This window comes from Lepus europaeus, chromosome 10, assembly GCF_033115175.1.
Source record: "Lepus europaeus isolate LE1 chromosome 10, mLepTim1.pri, whole genome shotgun sequence".
In the NCBI taxonomy this organism is placed as follows: Eukaryota; Metazoa; Chordata; class Mammalia; order Lagomorpha; family Leporidae; genus Lepus; species Lepus europaeus.
The window spans coordinates 25,526,453-25,545,287 of record NC_084836.1 but is presented as its reverse complement, the minus strand read 5'-3'; the positions used below and the strand labels follow the sequence as shown (position 1 = coordinate 25,545,287).

General features: G+C 40.9%; 1 protein-coding gene across 9 annotated transcripts in view; it reads left to right on the top strand.

Moving 5' to 3' along the window:
• The window catches only part of VEZT (vezatin, adherens junctions transmembrane protein), a 91,115-nt gene that overhangs the window by 22,315 nt on the left and 49,965 nt on the right, over nt 1–18,835 (top strand). For all 9 annotated transcript variants that reach the window (XM_062203112.1, XM_062203106.1, XM_062203107.1 and 6 more), the window contains 2 exons: nt 9,740–9,868; nt 17,916–18,005. In XM_062203112.1, coding sequence (XP_062059096.1) covers nt 9,740–9,868; nt 17,916–18,005 — 219 coding nt within the window. The remainder of the gene's footprint in view (nt 1–9,739; nt 9,869–17,915; nt 18,006–18,835) is intronic.

The following is an 18,835-nucleotide window of genomic DNA, read 5'->3' as shown; positions in this document are numbered from 1 at the left end:
TATCTGCAAGACGGAACAGACAGTGAGGAACCAGTCAGAATGTGCCCAGTAGTTGTTGCAGGCTACAAGTTGCTTTCCTAAAAGAGTTTACAGCTCTGAGATCACCCTCTTCTGAAAAAGGAAAGAAAGTCTAAAGGGTGCATGGGGTTAGTGTGAAAAGAGCATGGAGAGTTCAGACCAGGACAGAGGAAGTGACAGTAGAAAAACAGAAAGAAACATTGTAACAGTGGCTGTTGAGCTACAAGATGTGGATACCAGTTGTTACTTTGCCTGATAGACTACGGGGTTGTGAGCATATAGGACCTTGCTCAGTACCCGCAGGGAATTGCTTCCAGAACCCCTTGCAGATAACAGAATCAGCAGATGTTCAAGGGTCCCACATAAAACGGCCTACAGATATCCCCTGATTTACTTTAAATCATCTTTTAATTATTTATCACATGTATTTCAATGAAAATGCTATGTAAATACTAACAAAAGAAGTCAATACATTCATTATAGACGTGATTTTTTTCCCAGATATTTTTTTGTCTGTGTTTGGTTGAATCTACGGATGGGAAACTCGTAGATATGGCAGGCCAACCAGTAGCCAATGGAAACCACTCAGTAAGGTGCCATTTAGGGAAGAGGCTTGGTTTATTTAGATATCTAACTTTCCTAATATTATCTGTGACCCAATTAGATAAGTGTTGTCACCTCAAGAGAAATTTTTAAATAAGGAAATCTGTTTTGGAAAACTGAAGTTTAGTTTGCATGAAATACATATAGAAATAACCTAGTAGTTTAACTCAGCTAGAATTCTTACACGTTTAAAACTTTAATCCTTACTAAAATGAACATGAGATTGTATAGAAAACTAATTTTTAGGTATTTTAATTACTGTAATATATTTCTGTGCCTCTTTAAAGGTTCCTATTGATCATCACAATATCTTTGGGGAGTGGAGACTACATGAAGTGTCAACAGCCTAGGGGTTGAATGAGCCATTTTCTTGAAGCACTTGTTCAGCGAAAATGTGGGGGTTTCCTGTGTATTTTTGTTTATTTTTCCTGCAAAAATATGTTTTAGCCACTAAAACAATCTTAGCACAACCAAAGCCTCTTGGCTATTTTTCATTTAGCGAAATTCTTTCTGGTGCTATGATGTGTTTTTTTTGTCAGCTAAAATTTACAGGAACAGAGGCCCACAAGGGCTTCCTGAGGCAGAGCTCCCACATGCTGCGTCTGAGGATTCTCATATTTCTTTTGGCGGCAGTAACATTCTCTAATACTTCGAAATTATAGCTTGAGACCAGCGCTAATGATTTCTCTTCAAAAAACAACTTAACTAAAACATTTGTGGTTATATTTTGCTTGAACCAAGGAAAAAAGTTATAAAAGAGAAAATTACCTGGCATCACCTACTCTGCCTTACACTCCACACAAAAAAGTCCATTTCTAAACTATCATTAACCTGTAATGATACTCATAATATGAAAAATAGACATTTCTGTGTACTTTATAGTTGATAAGGCTAATATCCCCAAACCTCTATATATACAAATGGTTAGGGTAGTTTTCTTTTATTTTCAAAGATTTATTTATTTATTCGAATGTCAGAGTTACACAGAGAGAGGAAGAAACAGAGAGAGACAGATCTTATATTTGCTGGTTCACTCCTCAAATGGCCACAATAGCCAGAGCTGGGCCAGGCCAAAGCCAGGAACCAGGAACTTCTTCCTGGTTTCCCACATGGGTGCAGGGGCCCAAGCACTTGGGCCATCTTGCGCTGCTTTCCTAGGCTCATTAGCAGGGAGCTGGATTGGAAGTGGAGCAACCAGGTCTCAAACAGGTGCACATACAGGATGCTGGCATCCCAAGTGGCTGCTTTAACTGCTACACTACAACACTGACTTTGGCCCCAGGATAGTTTTCGATAAGATGTCTCACCTTGCTCTAAAAGAAGAAATAATGTAATCCTTTTTTTTTTTTTTTTTTTTGACAGGCAGAGTGGACAGTGAGAGAGAGAGAGAGAAAGGTCTTCCTTTTTGCCGTTGGTTCACCCTCCAATGGCCACCGCGCTGATCCGATGGCAGGAGCCAGGTGCTTCTCCTGGTCTCCCATGGGGTGCAGGGCCCAAGCACTTGGGCCATCCTCCACTGCGCTCCCTGGCCACAGCAGAGAGCTGGCCTGGAAGAAGGGCAACCGGGACAGGATCAGTGCCCCGACCGGGACTAGAACCCGGTTTGCCGGCGCCGGAAGGCGGAGGATTAGCCTATTGAGCCGCGGCACCGGCCTTTTTTTTTTTTTGACAGGCAGAGTGGACAGTGAGAGAGAGAGAGACAGAGAGAAAGGTCTTCCTTTGCCATTGGTTCACCCTCCAATGGCCGCCGTGGCCGGCATGCTGCGGCTGGCACACCCCGCTGATCTGAAGGCAGGAGCCAGGTGCTTCTCCTGGTCTCCCATGCGGGTGCAGGGCCCAAGCACTTGGGCCATCCTCCACTGCACTCCCTGGCCACAGCAGAGAGCTGGCCTGTTAGAGGGGCAACTGGGACAGAATCCAGCGCCCCGACCAGGACTAGAACCCTGTGTGCCGGCGCCGCTAGGTGGTGGATTAGTCTGTTGAGCCACGGCGCCGGCCAGAAATAATGTAATACTAATTCATTATTTGCCTTTTTCACTTTCATTCTCTAGTCTACATTTCATTCATAGTCCACATTAAAACTGACATTTTCAAAATTGTCAGTTGTTGATTTTTGGTATGGCTTTTCTTCTTTAATACTGCAAAGAGCAGGAAAAACTATTGAGATAGTTCTTCCTTCCAACTACATATTGGTTTACAGTCCTAGTTTTCTTTGTGTTCTTCCCCCAATAAACTGTAAAAAAAAAAAATAAATTGCAATAAACATTGAATTCAGAAGCAGATATAAGAATCTAGCAGTCCCTTGCTAATGGCCTGGGAAAAAGCAGGAGAATGGCCTGAGTCCTGGGTCTTGGCTTTGGCCAGGCCCAGCCCTGACCATCGTGACCATCTGGGGAATGAATCAGCAGATGGAAGATCTCTTTCTCTCTCTCTCTCTCTCTCTCTCTCTCTCTGTCTCACTCTCTATCACTCTCTGTAACTCTGACTTTCAAATAAATAATAAATATTTATAGAAAAAAGGAATCTAGCATTCTTCTATGAAGCCAGACAATAAAGAGATATGTAAAAATTTGAAACAATATACTTATCTCAACAAATTTTCTTCAATTTAGAAATACTTTAATTAAAAATATTTTGTTTACATTAACATTGTAATGGACTTATTGCCATTTTAAGTAAAATATTTAAATTTTTTGTTTTAATTTCTATTGTGATAAATATAATTAGACATCCATATAAACAAAAGTTTGTAGGGGCCCTTGATTAAAAAATTTGAGAGCTGCTGATCAAAATCTAGATTTCTGAGATAGCATTTTTATTCCCAAAGTTTTTGTGCAAAAACTTTGATAAAAGTTTACTTTGATAAAAAGTAAAGAAATAATTTCACCAAAAATCTCTGTATTCCTAAAAATTGATCATGTACTACAAGGCTGCTAAGTTCATCTTGTCTGACATTGAGTTAAACATGGGATGTTTGGTTTTTCAATTGTATGTTGCTGAAATTTAAAGTTTTCTTTTGGCTCATAGATGATTGAAGCATAAAAATAGAGATAAAACAGTAAAATAAATGTCACATTTCAGAATATTATCATAAACAATTAAAAGAGCTTTAGCATTCATATAGTATCCGAGTTTATATGTATTAAGAAGTGCACTTGCTCCCCATGTAGTACCTCTGTCCTTAATGTGTTATACTATGAGAATTAACAGTAAAACTAGTCTTCAAACAGTACTTTATACTTTGTGTGACTGTGTGGGTGCAAACTGTTGAAATCTTTACTTAGTATAGAGTTGATCTTCTGTGTATAAGGATAATTAAAAATGAATCTTAATGAAGAATGGGATGGGAGAGGGAGTAGGAGATGAGATGGCTTGCGGGTGGGAAGGTGGTGCATTCATTCCCAGTCTCCTAATCTCTGAGACTCTGTCGAATACTCAGTTACATGAAGCCATGAAACAAATGCAGTGATTGCCTTGGCAAGCCACATTTTCCAGAATGGTAGAACAGTGCTTTCTAAGATGAAAGTGATGAAATCTGTCACTATAGCTGGAGAAGAGACCGAAACTACTAAGGCAACATCTATAATTACATAGCACAAGTGGATGTATCACACCTTTAACAAAAAGTATGTGAAACCAGCCAAAAAGTAAACCAGAAATTTTATGTTTGGAGAAAAGGCAGAATAGGCTACTAATAGAATCACTGTATCACATGACACTGTTGGGCATTATCTATAGCACACAGGTGAAAACTTAACGCTGTAGTTTTTTGTGAAATGTAAAATAACAAATGTTGCAGATTATAGTGATAGAATCTGAGTATGTATGCTCTCATGCAGAACATATATGGAGAAGAAAGTATTGGCTTTTCTTCTGTTTATCATTTTAAAAGAAATCGAATGCTACAGAGACTGTGTTTTGTTATTTCGTGAGCTGTGACATAAAATGGAAAAGGAAGAAGCACTGAGGACAGTGCTGAGGGCACATCAGCAGTTATGTGTGCAACAAAAAGAGCAGTAACAGGGCTGGTGCTGTGGCTTAGTGGGTTAAACCTCTGCCAGCAGCACCGGGAGCGCATATGGGCGCCAGTTCGTATCCCAGCAGCTCCTCTTCTGATCCAGCTCTCGGCTATGGCCTGGGAAAGCATAAAAAGATGGTCCAAGTCCTTGGGCCCCTGCACCTATGTGGGAGGCCCAGAAGAAGCTCCTGACTCCTGGCTTCGGAATGGCCCAGCTCTGGCCGTTGGGCCATTTGGGGAGTGAAGCAATAGATGGAAAACCTCTATCTCTCCCTCTGTCTGTAACTCTGCTTTTCAAATAAATAAATCTTTAAAAAACAAAAAACAGGCAATACGGTTACCAGAGAACAGTTAGCAGCCAGGAGCATGCCTTCTGATCTTAAATGAGTGTGTAATTAGAACAGGAGTCAGAAAATTACGGCTGTTGGGTCACCTTTGCCCCCTCCCACTGTTTTTGTATGACTTGTAAAGGAAGATTGGTTTTTATATTTTTAAGTGGTTGGGGAAAATATCAAAAGGAGGATATTTTGTGATAAGTAAAAACTATATGAAGTTCAGATTCCATTTTTCATAACATTTTATTGGAATGTAACCTTGCTCATTAGGTTTTATATTCTCCATGACTGCTTTCTCATTACAGAAGCTGGCTTGATTAGTTGTGACACAGACCATATGGCCTTCAAAGTCTAAGATATTCACTATCTGGCCTTTTACAGCACAAGTTTGCTGACTCAAAGTTAGAGTAAATCCACTTTGATCCATCTTATTTATTATTCTTCCCCATGAGAGTTCACTTGAAGAAAGGATCCTACTGCCTTAAAAACAAGGATTTTTTTAAAATATGTAAACTTTTCAGAAGTTCAGCCCAAACAAATGTGCTAGTGTTCTTGTTCTTTTGTCACCCTGATGGCAGGATGGGGTTCACAGTTCAGTTTGAAAATATATACTGGGGACCGGCACCACCTGCAGCACCGGAATCCCATATGGACATCAAGTACCAACTTCCCATCAAGCTCCCTGCTAATGGCCTGGGATAGCAGTAGAAGATAGCCCAAGTGCTTGGGCCCTTGCACACACGGGGGAGACCCAGAAGAAGATCCTGACTCTTGTCTTTGGCCTGGCCCAGCTCTGGCCATTGCAGCCATTTGTGGAATGAACCAGCAGATGGAACATCTCTATCTCTCTTCCTCTGCCTCTCCTTCTCTGTACTAGATTTTCAAACAAATAAATAAATCTTTAAGAAAAGAAAATACATACTGGGTAATTCACAGCAATATTTTAATATAGATTATAGGTGATATAAAATTTAACCATAAGTGCCACCAAAAATTTTAAATCTGGAAGAGAAATAAAATATTTCTCTCTACTTTTTGGATATTTTATTGAAAGAGAGATTTAACGTAGTTTAAAAGGAAGGCATTTGACTCAGGTATTTGATTCTAATTGATACTCAACAGATTGCTACCATTCCAACAAATTTTCACTGTTCCTCATTCTTCATTCTAAAGATCATATTCCCTAAAAGTTTTGGTCTAGTTTAGCTACCTCTCTTGTTTTCATAGGATCTAATACATTTCTGTAATTGTTAATCTGCTTGTTATCTCTGTACTAAACTATAAGTAAGCTTATTTGATATCTGCCTCGCTGGACAAATGAAGGACTACTTTTTATTTGGGGTGGACATAGTCATCTTAACCATTTGGCTAATTGACTTCTCCATTTTGGTTTAGGTTTTGTTTGTTTGTTATTCATTTGTGAGAGAGAGAGAGAGAGAGAGAGAGAGAGAGAGAGAGAGAGAGAGAGAGAGAGAAAACGCTCCCATGCACTCCCATGGGGATTCACTCTCCAGCTGTTTGCAACAGCCAGGGCTGGGCTAGTCTGGAGCCAGGAGCCAGAAACTTCATCCAGGACTTCCATGTGGGTGGCAGGAACCCAATTACTTGAGCCATATCACTGCCTCTCAGAATCTGCACTAGCAGAAAGCTGTAGTCAAGAGTTGGAGCAAGGAATTAAAATCAGATACTCCAGTGTAGGGTGTAGGTGTCTTAACTAATGTCTTACCTGCTAGGATAAACACCCATCACATTTCTTATTTTAGTTAGTGCAGTATAACGTTTCAGAACATTGGCTTTAGCCTCGGATTTATCAGTCAATCATGTCTTTCCTGTGTTCTTTCGCCTGGTGAATCTGTTTCCTCATCTATGAAATGGAAATTAACAGTAATGGTAACGATGAAAATAATGCCTTTTACAGTTTGTTGTGAACCTCAACTGAGATGTTGCAAGTAAAATACTTAGTAAAGACTTTGCCAGCTGGGTGCAAGTTATAAATACCAAGATGGAATCACTTATGTCAAACCCTAACAAAATGGAGCCAGGAAGCCATGAAAGGAGAGTCTTCAGGCAAGTGTGTCTATAACCGGAGCTGTCACAAATGTCTTTCCCAAACTAGAATTTTCTGATTAAGTCACTTCCATGAAGACTTTCCAGGCAGCAACCAGTACCAATGACCAAACATTACTTCCTATGTTAAGCCCTTGTATCCAGTGGTCTTTGTTTCATAGCAGCTTACATGGATTTCTACTTTTTTGCCTTGAAAACTTCCCCCTGCCCCAACCCCATCCATGTGCCTATGGTCCACCATGCATGTGTATCTCTGATTACAATCCCTTGCTATTCCAGAATAAAATATTTGTCTTGAAGAGTCAAGTCAATCTCTCTCTTTCTCTCTCTCTCTCTTTTTTAAAGATTTACTTTATTTATTTGAAAGACAGAGTTACAGAGATAGAGGTCTTCCACCTGCTGATTCACTCCCCAGATGGCTGCAATGGCCAGAGCTGTGCCGATCTGAAGCCAGGAACCAGGAGCTTCCTCTGATAAGTTTTGGTTGACATGTGTGTGTTGGGGGTTCTTGTTATATTTCTAACACTTAATATACTGTCTATTAAAAGGGTCAGATATTTTGTTGAATGGAATCAGATTTTTACTTTAAAAAAAAGATTTACTTATTACAGAAAGAGACATCTTCCATCCACCAGTTAACTCCCCAAATGGCCGCAATGGCCAGAATTGGGCTGCGCCAAAGCTGGGAGCCAAGAGCTTCTTAGCGATCTCCCACATGGGTGCAGGGCCTAAGCACTTAAGCCATTCTCCACTGCCCTCCCAGGTGCATTAACAGGAAGCTGGATTGGAAGTGGAGCATCCAAGATACAAATTGGCACCCATATGGGATACCAGCATCACAGGTGGTGGCTTAATCCACTACACCAGAATGCCAGTCCCAGATTTTTACTTCTTATAAATTTTTAAATGTATTTTTGTGTTATTTGAAAGAGAGAGAGAGAAAGATCTTCCATCCACTGGTTCACTCCCCAAATGCCCACAACAGCCAGGGCTGGGATAGGCCAAAACCAGGAGTCCGGAACTCAATCCTGGTCTCCCACATGAGTGGCAGGGACCCAACCACATGTTACCAACTTTGTGAATTAGAGAAGGCTGAAAGTTAAAATTAAAATCCCCTGAGGCTGGCATCATGGCACAGCAGATTATCCTGTTGCTTGCTACACCAGTATCCCATATCAGACTGCCATTCAAGTGCCAGCTCCTTGGTTTCTGATCCAGGTTCCTGCTGATGCATCTGGGAAAGTAGCAGATGGTGGCCCAAGGGCTTGAGCCCCTGCCACACATGTGGGAGACCAGGATGGAGTTCCTGGCTTCTAGCTTATGCCTGGGGCAGCTGTGGGTATTGCTGACATTTGGGGAGTGAACCAGCAGGTGAAAGATCTCTCTGTCTCTCTACCTTTCAGATAAATAAGTGAATCTTTTTTTAAAAATTGCTATTTGGGGCCGGCGCTGTGGCGCAGTGGGTTAAAGCCCTGGCCTGAAGCGCCGGCATCCCATATGGGTGCCGGTTCTAGTCCGGCTGCTCCTCTTCCCATCCAGCTCTCTGCTATGGCCTGAGAAGGCAGTAGAAGATGGTCAAGTGCTTAGGCCCCTGCACCTACGTGGGAGACCCGGAAGAAGTTCCTGGCTCCTGGCTTCGGATCAGCACAGCTCCGGCTGTTGCAACCATCTGGGGAGTGAACCAGCAGATGGAAGACCTCTCTTCCTGTCTCTACCTCTCTCTGTAACTCTGTCTTTCAAATAAAATAAATCTTAAAAAAAAAAAAAAAACAACTGCTATTTATTGGTAGGGAGTTGTCTAATAATTTTCATCCAACAATTATCATATTCCTGTATGATGTGATAGGAGTTTGTTTTTATTTTTTGGTCTCCTTTTTCCATACAGTTTATAAAAAGTTAAAATATAGATTGAGGGCTTGCTAGGTGCCAGGGACTGCCATGTGCTTTATATTAATTCAGTTCTTAAAAGAACCATAGTAACTAAATGTTATCTCTTTCTGTTTTCAAGTGAAGCAGTCAAAGTACAGAAAGACTATAAATTGCCTTAGGTTACTTAGCTAATATGAGGCAGACTTGGAATTTGAATTTATAGTTTCCCTCCAGAGTTTACGTTCCTAACCACTGTTTTCTAATGCTTTTGTTAGCCATACTCTCTCCCATTTGCTTTTTGCTTATATGTGAATTGTAGTTTATCTATGGTAACTTTCTTAAAGAATCTTAAATTTATTTACAGTGCCAAGCATACAAGTAGGATAGATAATACATATTTGTGCTTCAATGAGTTAAAAACTATGACTATGAAAAAATTATGATTAATATAGTATGATTATTGTTTAATCCTCCTTTGCTTCAAGGAATAATCACTGTAGATCCATTTGGGAACTATCTATAGCCAACATCGGCTATTTTGAAGCCATCTACTCTAAGACTACAACAATTTGGGGAAAGAAATGGCTTAACACATCTATTTATAGTCCTAAATTCATTTTTTTCTTGTTACTGTTTAAAAAATCTTTATTTTTTATTTAGAATATTTCCTTTTTTGGGTCTTTCTGTTGAATTGTTTGTTGATTGATGGCATTGTGTTAGAAACCTTACAAAACTTGAGTATACCAGTCATGATAGCAAAGTTTTATAGTGAATTTGGCATTGAGAGCTATAATGATTTTGAAATTTGCTTTGTATGTCTCTTTTTTAGAATTCTCCACTTTACCAGTACTTACAAGATCTAGGACACACAGACTTTGAAGTATGTTCTTCTTTGTCACCAAAAAAAGACAAATGCACAACAGATGGACAACAAAAACCTACAAGAGTTCCACCAAAAGTAAGAAAGCATGCTTGTTATCTGTGGCTTAATCTTTTGTTCTTTACCCTAATGACTGAACTGCTGTTTCCCTTACCCATGCCAAAAAAGAGTCCTTCCTCACACTGGTTAGGCTTTTTAAAAATAGACTAACTTTGGGCTGGCGCTGTGGCATAGCGGGTAAAGCTGCTGCCTGCAGTGCCAGCATCCCATCTGGACGCTAGTTCAAGACCCCGCTGCTCCACTTCGGATCCAGCTCTGTGCTGTGACCTGGGAAAACAGTGAAAGATGGGCCAAGTCCTTAGGCCCCTGCACCCACTAGGAGACCTGGGAGAAGCTCCAGTCTACTGCTTTGGATCGGCGCAGCTCCAGCCGTTGTGGGTATTTGGGAGAGTGAAAGAACAGATAGACCTCTTATCTCAGCCTCTGCCTCTACCTCTCTGTAACTCTGACTTTCAAATATATATAAACTTGAGAAGTTTTTTATATATATATATATATATATATATATATATATATATATTAACTTGAGAAGCAAATAGAGAGAGTGATAGATAAAGCTTCCATCTGCTGCTTAACTCCCCCAAATGCCCACAATGGTCTGGGCTTCACCAGGCCAAAGCTGGCAGCTGAGAAGACAATCCAGATCTCCACTTAGATGGCAGGAACCCAGCCACCTGAACCATCACCACTGCCTTCCAGGGTCCGCATTGTCAGGAAGCTGGAGCCAGGAGGCAGAGTCAAGTATTGAACCCAGTGGCGATGTGAGACATCTTAACCAGCATGTTAGTGCTAGGCTAAACATCTGCCCCAGTAAGACTTTTTATTTTCATCAGTCGTATAAAACTGTCTGCAGATAAACTGAATTCTTGTTGCTGTTTTGAACTGTTTTATGGGTAAATTATATAAGCCAAGGAAATAAACATGTCTGGGGATTAAAATCTATTACTTGTTTAAGTATTGAAGTTATCCCAGGGGAACCAAAAAATAAACTAAAACCTTGTTTAGAGCCTAATAGAGGGGCTGGTGCTGTAGCAGGCGGGTTAAAGCCCTGGACTGCAGCACTGGCATCCTTTATGGGCACTGGTTCAAGTTCCGGCTGATTCACTTCCAATCCAGCTCTCTGCTATGGCCTGGGAAAACAGTAGAAGATGGCCCAAGTCCTTAGGCTCCTGCACCCATGTGGGAGACCCAGAGAAACCTCCTGGCTCCTGGCTTCAGATTAGCTCAGCTCCATCCATTGTGGCCATTTGGGGAGTGAACCAGTGGTTGGAAAACCTCTCTCTTTCTGGCTCTACATCTCTCTGTAACTCTTTCAAATAAATTAAACAAGTCTTTAAAAAAAAAAGAACCCAATAGAGGGGCCAGTGCTTTGGTGCAGCGAAATAAGCTGCCGTCTGCAGTGCCAGCATCGATATAGGCTCGGGTTTGAGTCCCAGCTGCTCCATTTCCTATCCAGCTCCCTGCTAACGCACCTGGGGAAGCAGTGGAAGCCGACTCACTTATACACCGTACCTGTGTGAGAGACCAGATGAAGCTCCTGGCTCCTGGCTTTGGCCTAACCCAGCCCTGGCCATTTGACCATTTGGGGAATGAACCACTGGATGGAAAATTCTTTCTCTCTCCCTATAATTCTGACTTTCAAGTAAAATAAGTCTTTAAAAAAATAAAAGAACCCAATAGAAATCTTCTATTGAGGAGTTTTTTTCTTTTTCTTTTTTTTTTTAAATTTATTTAGTTATTTTGAAAGTCAGAGTTACACAGAGAGAGGAGAGGCAGAGAGAGACAGAGGATCTCCATCCACTGATTCACTCCCCAATTGGCCACAAGGGCCAGAGCTGCGCCGATCTGAAGCCAGGAGCCAGGTGCTTCTTCCCTGTCTCCCACATGGGTACAGGGGCCCAAGTACTTGGACCATCTTCTACTGTTTTTCCCAGGCCATACCAGAGAGCTGGATTGGAAGAGAGGCAGCTGGGACTAGAACCAGAGCCCATATGGGATGCATATGCTGCAGGTGGAGGATTAACCTACTGCGCCATGGCGCTGGCCTCCGAGGAATTTTTTTCTTTAAATCTACTTTTTAAGAGAGCACAAATGATAAAAAAGCAAATAATACTTCTTTTGTTTTAAAAAAAAATATTTTATTTTGTTTGAAAGGCAGAGTTACAGAGAAGGAGAGGGCGATACAGAGAGAAAGAGAGCTCTTCCATCTACTGGTTCACTCCCCAAATGGCTGCAATGGCTGGGGCTGAGCCAGGACAAAGCCAGGAGCCTGGAATTCCATCTAGGTCTCCCACATCCGTGCGGGGGCTCAAGCACTTGGGCCATCTTCCTCTGCTTTCCCAGGCTCGTTATCAGGGAGCTAGATTGGAAGTAAAGCTTCTGGGACTCCACTTAGGCTTTTCCACTTGTCCCTTTCAAGTATGGATGTTCCTCAGAAGGTTCTGAAAGCAAAACCTAAAGATATATCTAATAGGCTCTTTACAGATTAAAGTGTGGATTGGAGATTTCTTGGCAACATAAGAAAGAATGGCCAAAGGACAGTCTTGGGTCTGGAGATGGGCACTGATGTCAATTTTTTTGTTTGGTACAAAATTTGGGGTTTGTAAGTATTTAATTCATTTATTACAATTATTTTTATTTATAGAAATGCTAATTTATAAACAAATCAAATAAGGGATTAAAATTGTATCCACCTCCTCCCCCAGAAATTGAATAACAGTAGAAAGCACAGCCAGAGATTATTCTAAAAAATTACCATATGTCTAAAAAGTTGGTTTAATCTTTTTTAAAAGATTTGTTTTTATTTATTTGAAAGACAGAGTTACAGAGAGAGATAGAAACAGAGAGAGGAGTGTGGGGGTCTTCCATCTGCTGGTTCACGCCCCAAATGGCTGCAACAGCTGGAACTGAGCTGATCCAAAGTCAAGAACCAGGAGCTTCCTCTGGGTCTCCTATTTGTGTGCAAGGGCTCAAGGACTTGGGCCATCTACTGCTTTCCCAGGCCATAACCAAGAGTTGGATTGGAAGAGGAGCAGCCAGGACTCAAACCAGCACCCATATGGGATGCCGGCACTTCAGGCCAGGGCTTTAACCCGCTGTGTCACAGCACTGATCCTATTTAATCTTTACATTGTATATTTCTAAGATAAATTTTTAACTAGATGAATTATATTTTTTCTAAAAAAGATTTTTTTCTAAATCTGGGGACAGCTATATTTTGGAAAGATTTGTAGAATTGTTTTTTAAGTTCGTTCTCAAAGAATATGTGTATGTATGTGTGTGTGTTTATGTGTATGTGTGTGTGTGTATATATATATATATATGTATATATATATTTAGGATTTACTTATTTATTTAAAAAGCAGAGTGGTAGAAAGATCTTCCACCTGCTGCTGTACTACCCAAATGCCTATAAGAGCTCGGGCCAGATTAGGCTGAAACTAAGAGCCGGGAACCCTGTGCTGGTCCTCCACTAAGGTGCTGGGGACCCAAGTACTTGCTAATGCTGCTTTCCCAGGAGCATTAGCAGAGAGCTGGATCAGAAGCAGAGCTCAAACTGGCAAACTGATCCGGTGCTGGAGTTGCAAGTAAGCAGTGATGTAATCTAATCTACTATACCACAATGCTGGCCCCAAGTAACATATTTTTCAAGTTGCTCCCAAAATTCCTGTTTAAGTAGTAAAGTATTGGTTATTTTCTTAGAAAACAATTTTTTAAATGCCTATGAGATCTTGGTGAAACAGTCGTAAGCATTAATTACTTCTCTTTTCAACTTTCTGTAAACTTTAATTTTTACATACTTATGTGTTCTATACTGGTATTTCTACTGGGAATAGTAATTCTGTTTTTTCCTGGTTTGTTTTCCTGTGATTTTTCTGTTAATATTTGCTTATTTGTCTATTTGAGGGGCAGAGAGACAGAGAGATCTCCCACTGCTCAAACATCCCGTAGCAGCTAGAGCTGGGTCTAGCTAATATCTGAAGCCTGGAATTCAATCCAGGTCTTTCACATGGGTGGCAGGGACCCAACCACTAGAGCCATCATCACCTGCTGCCTCCCATGGTGCACATCTAATATTAGGAATATTAGAATGAAGGGTAGAGCCCGGATTGAACCATGCCCCTTCAAGGTGGAATGTGGGCCTCCCATGCAGTTACTTAACCGCTGTACCAAACACCCACCCCTGATTATTATTAAATGTTTCTCCCATAGGTTTTAGCATGAGGCCTGTTTTCTTCTTCCGTGTTTTCTGGGCGATTTCATCTACTTTTTTGCTTTCATTAATAACTTATGTCCATGGGGCTTGTGTTGATTAATGGTTACAGTTGATACCTGAGATGCTGGCATCCCATATGGGCACCGGTTGCTGTCCTGGCTGCTCCACTTCTGATACAGCTCCCTGTTAACGGCCTGGAAAAGGCAGCAGGAGATGGCTCAAGTGTATGAGTCCCTGCTACCCACATGGGAGACCTGGATAAAGGTCCTGGCTCCTGGCTTTGGCCAGGCTTAGCCCTGGCTGTTGTAGCCATCTCGGGAGTAAACCAATGGATGGAGGATCTCTGTCTCTCCCTCTCTATAACTTTGCCTTTCACATAAATAAGTAAATCTTTAACAATAACAACAAAATCTTACGTTCATTTTTCAGGTTTTTCTGAGTTTTAAGTGCTTGTAAGATATTTTTACCTGCATAAACCTGGTATGCTCAAGTTCAGTTGTCCCAAACTGTACTTTTCCCCCCAGCTACTTCCAAAACAAACAGAATCTTCTTTCTGTATTCCCATATTGCCACTCTCTCAGTTATCTTATCATTTCCAATCACTTTCACGTTGCTTTGGCACTAAATGATATATCAAGTCAACTTCTATGCTTTTAAGTCTAACCCTTATTCTTTATCGTTTTTGCATTCATTATCTAATTTAGACCTTTACCATTATTGAGGTGGACTATTAAATACCCTCCTAATCATGCAACTTGCCTACAGTCACTCTCTGCCAATACACCTAGTGGCCAGTTATTTTTCTAAAATGCTGATTTTGTTATTGCAACTTCTATGTACAGGGGCAGGCATTGTGCAGTGCTGGCATCCCATATCTGAATGTTGGTTCAATTCCCAGCTGCTCCACATCAGATTCCTGCTAATGTAGCCTGGGAAGCAGTAGATGCTCAGTGCTTAGGCCCTGCCTCCCCTGTGGGAGACCCAGATGGAGTTCTGGGCTCCTGGCTGTGGCCTGGCCCAGTCCTGGCTGTTGCAGGCATTTGAGGAGCGAACCAGTAGATGGAAAATTGATCTCTCTTTCTCTGTTTCTGTCTCTCTTTCTCTCATCTGTTACTTCATCTTTCAAGTAGATGAAAAAAGGATAATATTAAAAAAAATAGTTTGGGGCTGGCGCTGTGCCAGAGCAGGTTAAAGTCCCTGCCTGCAGTGCCAGCATCCCAGATGGATGCCAGTTCAAGTCTCGGCTGCTCCACTTCCGCTCCAGCTCCCTGCTAATGTACCTGGGAAAGCAGCAGAGGATGGCCCAAGGTCTTAGGCCCCTGCACCCTACACCCTGAAAGAGGCTCCTAGCTCCTGGCTTTGGATCTACTCAGTTCTGGCCTTAGCGACCTTCTTGATAGTGAATTGGCAAATGGAAGACCTCTCTTTCTCTCTCTCTCTCTCTCTGTGTCTACCTCTTTCTGTAAATCTTTCAAATAATAAAATTAATCTTTTATAAAAAGATTTATTTACTTATAAAAAATTTGGTGGCTCCTCATAGCCTATAGAGTGAAGTATAAACTAGTATGGGATTTAACATCAGTTTTTTAACCTCTTTACTAATCCTATCTCCCCTTGCTCATAATGGCCCCAGACTATGCCTCCTTCTCCATGGCATGTGCTGTCCTGGCTCTCTCCTTTGCTTATTCTGTTACCTTGCCTGGTATGTTCTTCCCTCTTTTGTTGAATCTCTACTTATCTATTAGGGCTTAGCTCCAGTGTTTGCTCCTTTCTGGCCTCCTCTTTGCCCATAGCTTTCCAGACTTTACACTGGTTTGTAATTATTTGTAATGTTTCTTCTACACTAAGTTCCTGAAAACAGCAATTATGTATAATTTTTGTTCCCATGGCCCTTTGCAGTATCTGGGGTATAGTAATCCTTCAGTGAGTATAAACTGCATTTACTGGCATGCTCAAGGAGTGGGCTATTAAGGAAAATTGATTTTTAGTTGATTCGGTAATAAAACTGGGGCAGGCATTTGGCATAATGGTGAAAATACCACTTGGGATACCCATGTTCCATGTCAGAGTTCCTACATTCCAGTCTATGCACCACTCCCAAGTCCAACTTCCTGGTAATGCCCACCCTGGGAAGCAGCAGGTGATGGCTCAAGTATCTGGATCCCTGCCACCCGTGTGGGTCTTCTGCCCTTGCCTTTAGCCTGGCCCCACCCCAGCTGTTGCAGGCATTTGAGGAGTAAACCAGCAGATGGGAAGTCTGTGTGTGTGTGTGTCTTTCTCTTTCTTGCTCTCGCTCTCTTTCCCTCCCTCATTCCCTGTGCATGAGTCTCTCTGCCTCCCAAAAAAATAAAAATAAATACATAAAATTTTTCAGATAATAAAACTTTTATTTCATTCTATGACAGTTTTTCTAAAATGATTCAAATATCTTTTCTGGGAAATGAGTTCAACATATGAAGGAGATATCTGTACTTACATATTTATTGCAGCAGTAACCACAATAGTCAAGATATGGAATCAGCCTAGGTATCTATCAGTGGATGAGTGAATAAAGAAAATGTTGTGTATATATGCAGAGTGGAATATTGGTCATAAAAAAAGAATAAGTCCTTCTTGGAATAAAATGGATAGAACTGGAGATCATTATGATAAAGTAAAATAAACAAGACACAGAAAAGTCAAATAAGTGCATGCTTTCTGTCAAATGTAAAAGTTTAGAATACACATATAGTGTATATGGTTATAAATTAGTGATTATTAGAGACTGGGAAGGGTGGAGGTTAATGATAATGAGTACCAACATGCACTTGGGCAAAGGTAATTGGTTCTGGTGTTCTGTAGAACAGCAGGGTAATTATAGTCTGTGCTAAAGAAATGGAAGGGCTAATTGCCTTATGATTGCTTTATGCTGTGTATATTTGAAGAAATATTCACTATATCTCATAAAATGTACATGTAGTTCTTGTTAATGCAAAATTTTAAAAAGAAAATGTTTTTAAATAAAAGTCTAAACTTTTTAAAATAAAATGTTCCTATTGGACAAAAATTTAAAAAATATTCTTCTGCCTTAGTATTGTAGAATGAAGTAGTCTCAATATTTGGAAACGTGGAGCATACGGTAGTTTTCATTCTGAAATAAATGCTGTCATCATATTAACATAGATAGCATATAGTGTTCCCAAAATAAATGGGCGGCATGAGAATGACTTCTGACTACTCCAAGAATCATATTTCTAGTCTCATTCCAAACCTATTGAATCAAAATCTTTAGTTTGGGATCCCAGGGGTATTTTTTTTTTTTTTTTTTTTTTTTTTTTTTTTGGACAGGCAGAGTTAGACAGTGAGAGAGAGGTCTTCCTTTTCCATTGGTTCACCCCTCAATGGCCACTGCGGCCGGCGCGCTGTGGCCAGCGCACCGTGCTGATCCGAAGCCAGGAGCCAGGTGCTTCCTCCTGGTCTCCCATGAGAGTGCAGGGCCCAAGCACTTGGGCCATCCTCCACTGCACTCCCGGGCCACAGCAGAGAGCTGGACTGGAAGAGGAGCAACCGGAACAGAATCCGGCGCCCCGATCAGGACTAGAACCCGGGGTGCCAGTGCCACAGGCGGAGGATTAGCCTAGTGAGCTGTGACGCCAGCCAGGAGTATGTTTCTAATTAAAATCTCCAGGTGATTCTGATGTGCAACTACATTTGGGAACTAACAAGAAAAGTGAGACATTGACAAAGCATGTAGCTGGGGAGATTGCTGCCTTTTCTGATAAAAGTTTTGATTAATTAGAGATAAGTTATTTGAATTTGTTTGCTATCTGTAGTTTAATAATCCTATACAATATAATTCATCTCTTTCAGCAAGGCATCCTGTTAAAAGTAATAGAAACTATCAAAAATTGGATTTTTTTTTCTCAGCACAGTAAGACAGATGACTTACTTCACAAGTTGGTGAGTGTTCACTTTACTTTTTTCACTTTTCCTGGCTCTAGTTCATGAGTGAGAGAAATGATGGATCAGAATTTGTTTTGCTGCTAATTTGGGCAGTGATTGGTTTTTATTAGAAATTCTGAAATCACTGGGAACCTTTTAACTTGGGCTTATTTGTATTCTTCATAACTCTTCTAAGAGGTTATTAGCCATTTAGAATATTCTGGTACTTACTGAAACCTTATTTGTTAGATTACTAACATAGTGCCACCTTCTTCCTCCATTAGCAAGTATTCCTCTTAGTAGGGAAGGGGATACAAATCGATCTAGCAATAGGATCAGTCCAGTCACACAGTACTGATAAATCGTGGAATTTCCCAAACACTTGGAACAGTGAATGTTGCGGGTCATTTTGATTCCTGGGAGGCTTTCTTTGCCTTCTTCTGTTCTCTGCTGTAATATATCTGTTGTTTGACCCCTGACCCTAGGCGACATGATTCAACCAGAATCCAGGCAGTACAGCTAATAACTTTAAGTTACAAAGTTCTGGTAATTCCCAGAAGAAGTGATCAAGTTACAAATAACAGTTTTCAGGATCTTCTGCTGCCCTGGGACCTTAAAAATTAACATTCCTGTAAATTAGCATTTTTAAAGAGCTCCTTTACACAGGCTTTCACATTTTGATTTGGTACTCTAATGAACATTAAAAAGTTTAGTGTATCTTACCAATGAGAAAGCAAATGTTTAGACAGTTCACTTTGATTTAGTAAAATAGTGACTGAATGGATCAAGGACGTTGAGGTTGGGACCAACATGATAGTGCAGCAGGCTAAGCCCCTGCAACAGCGGCC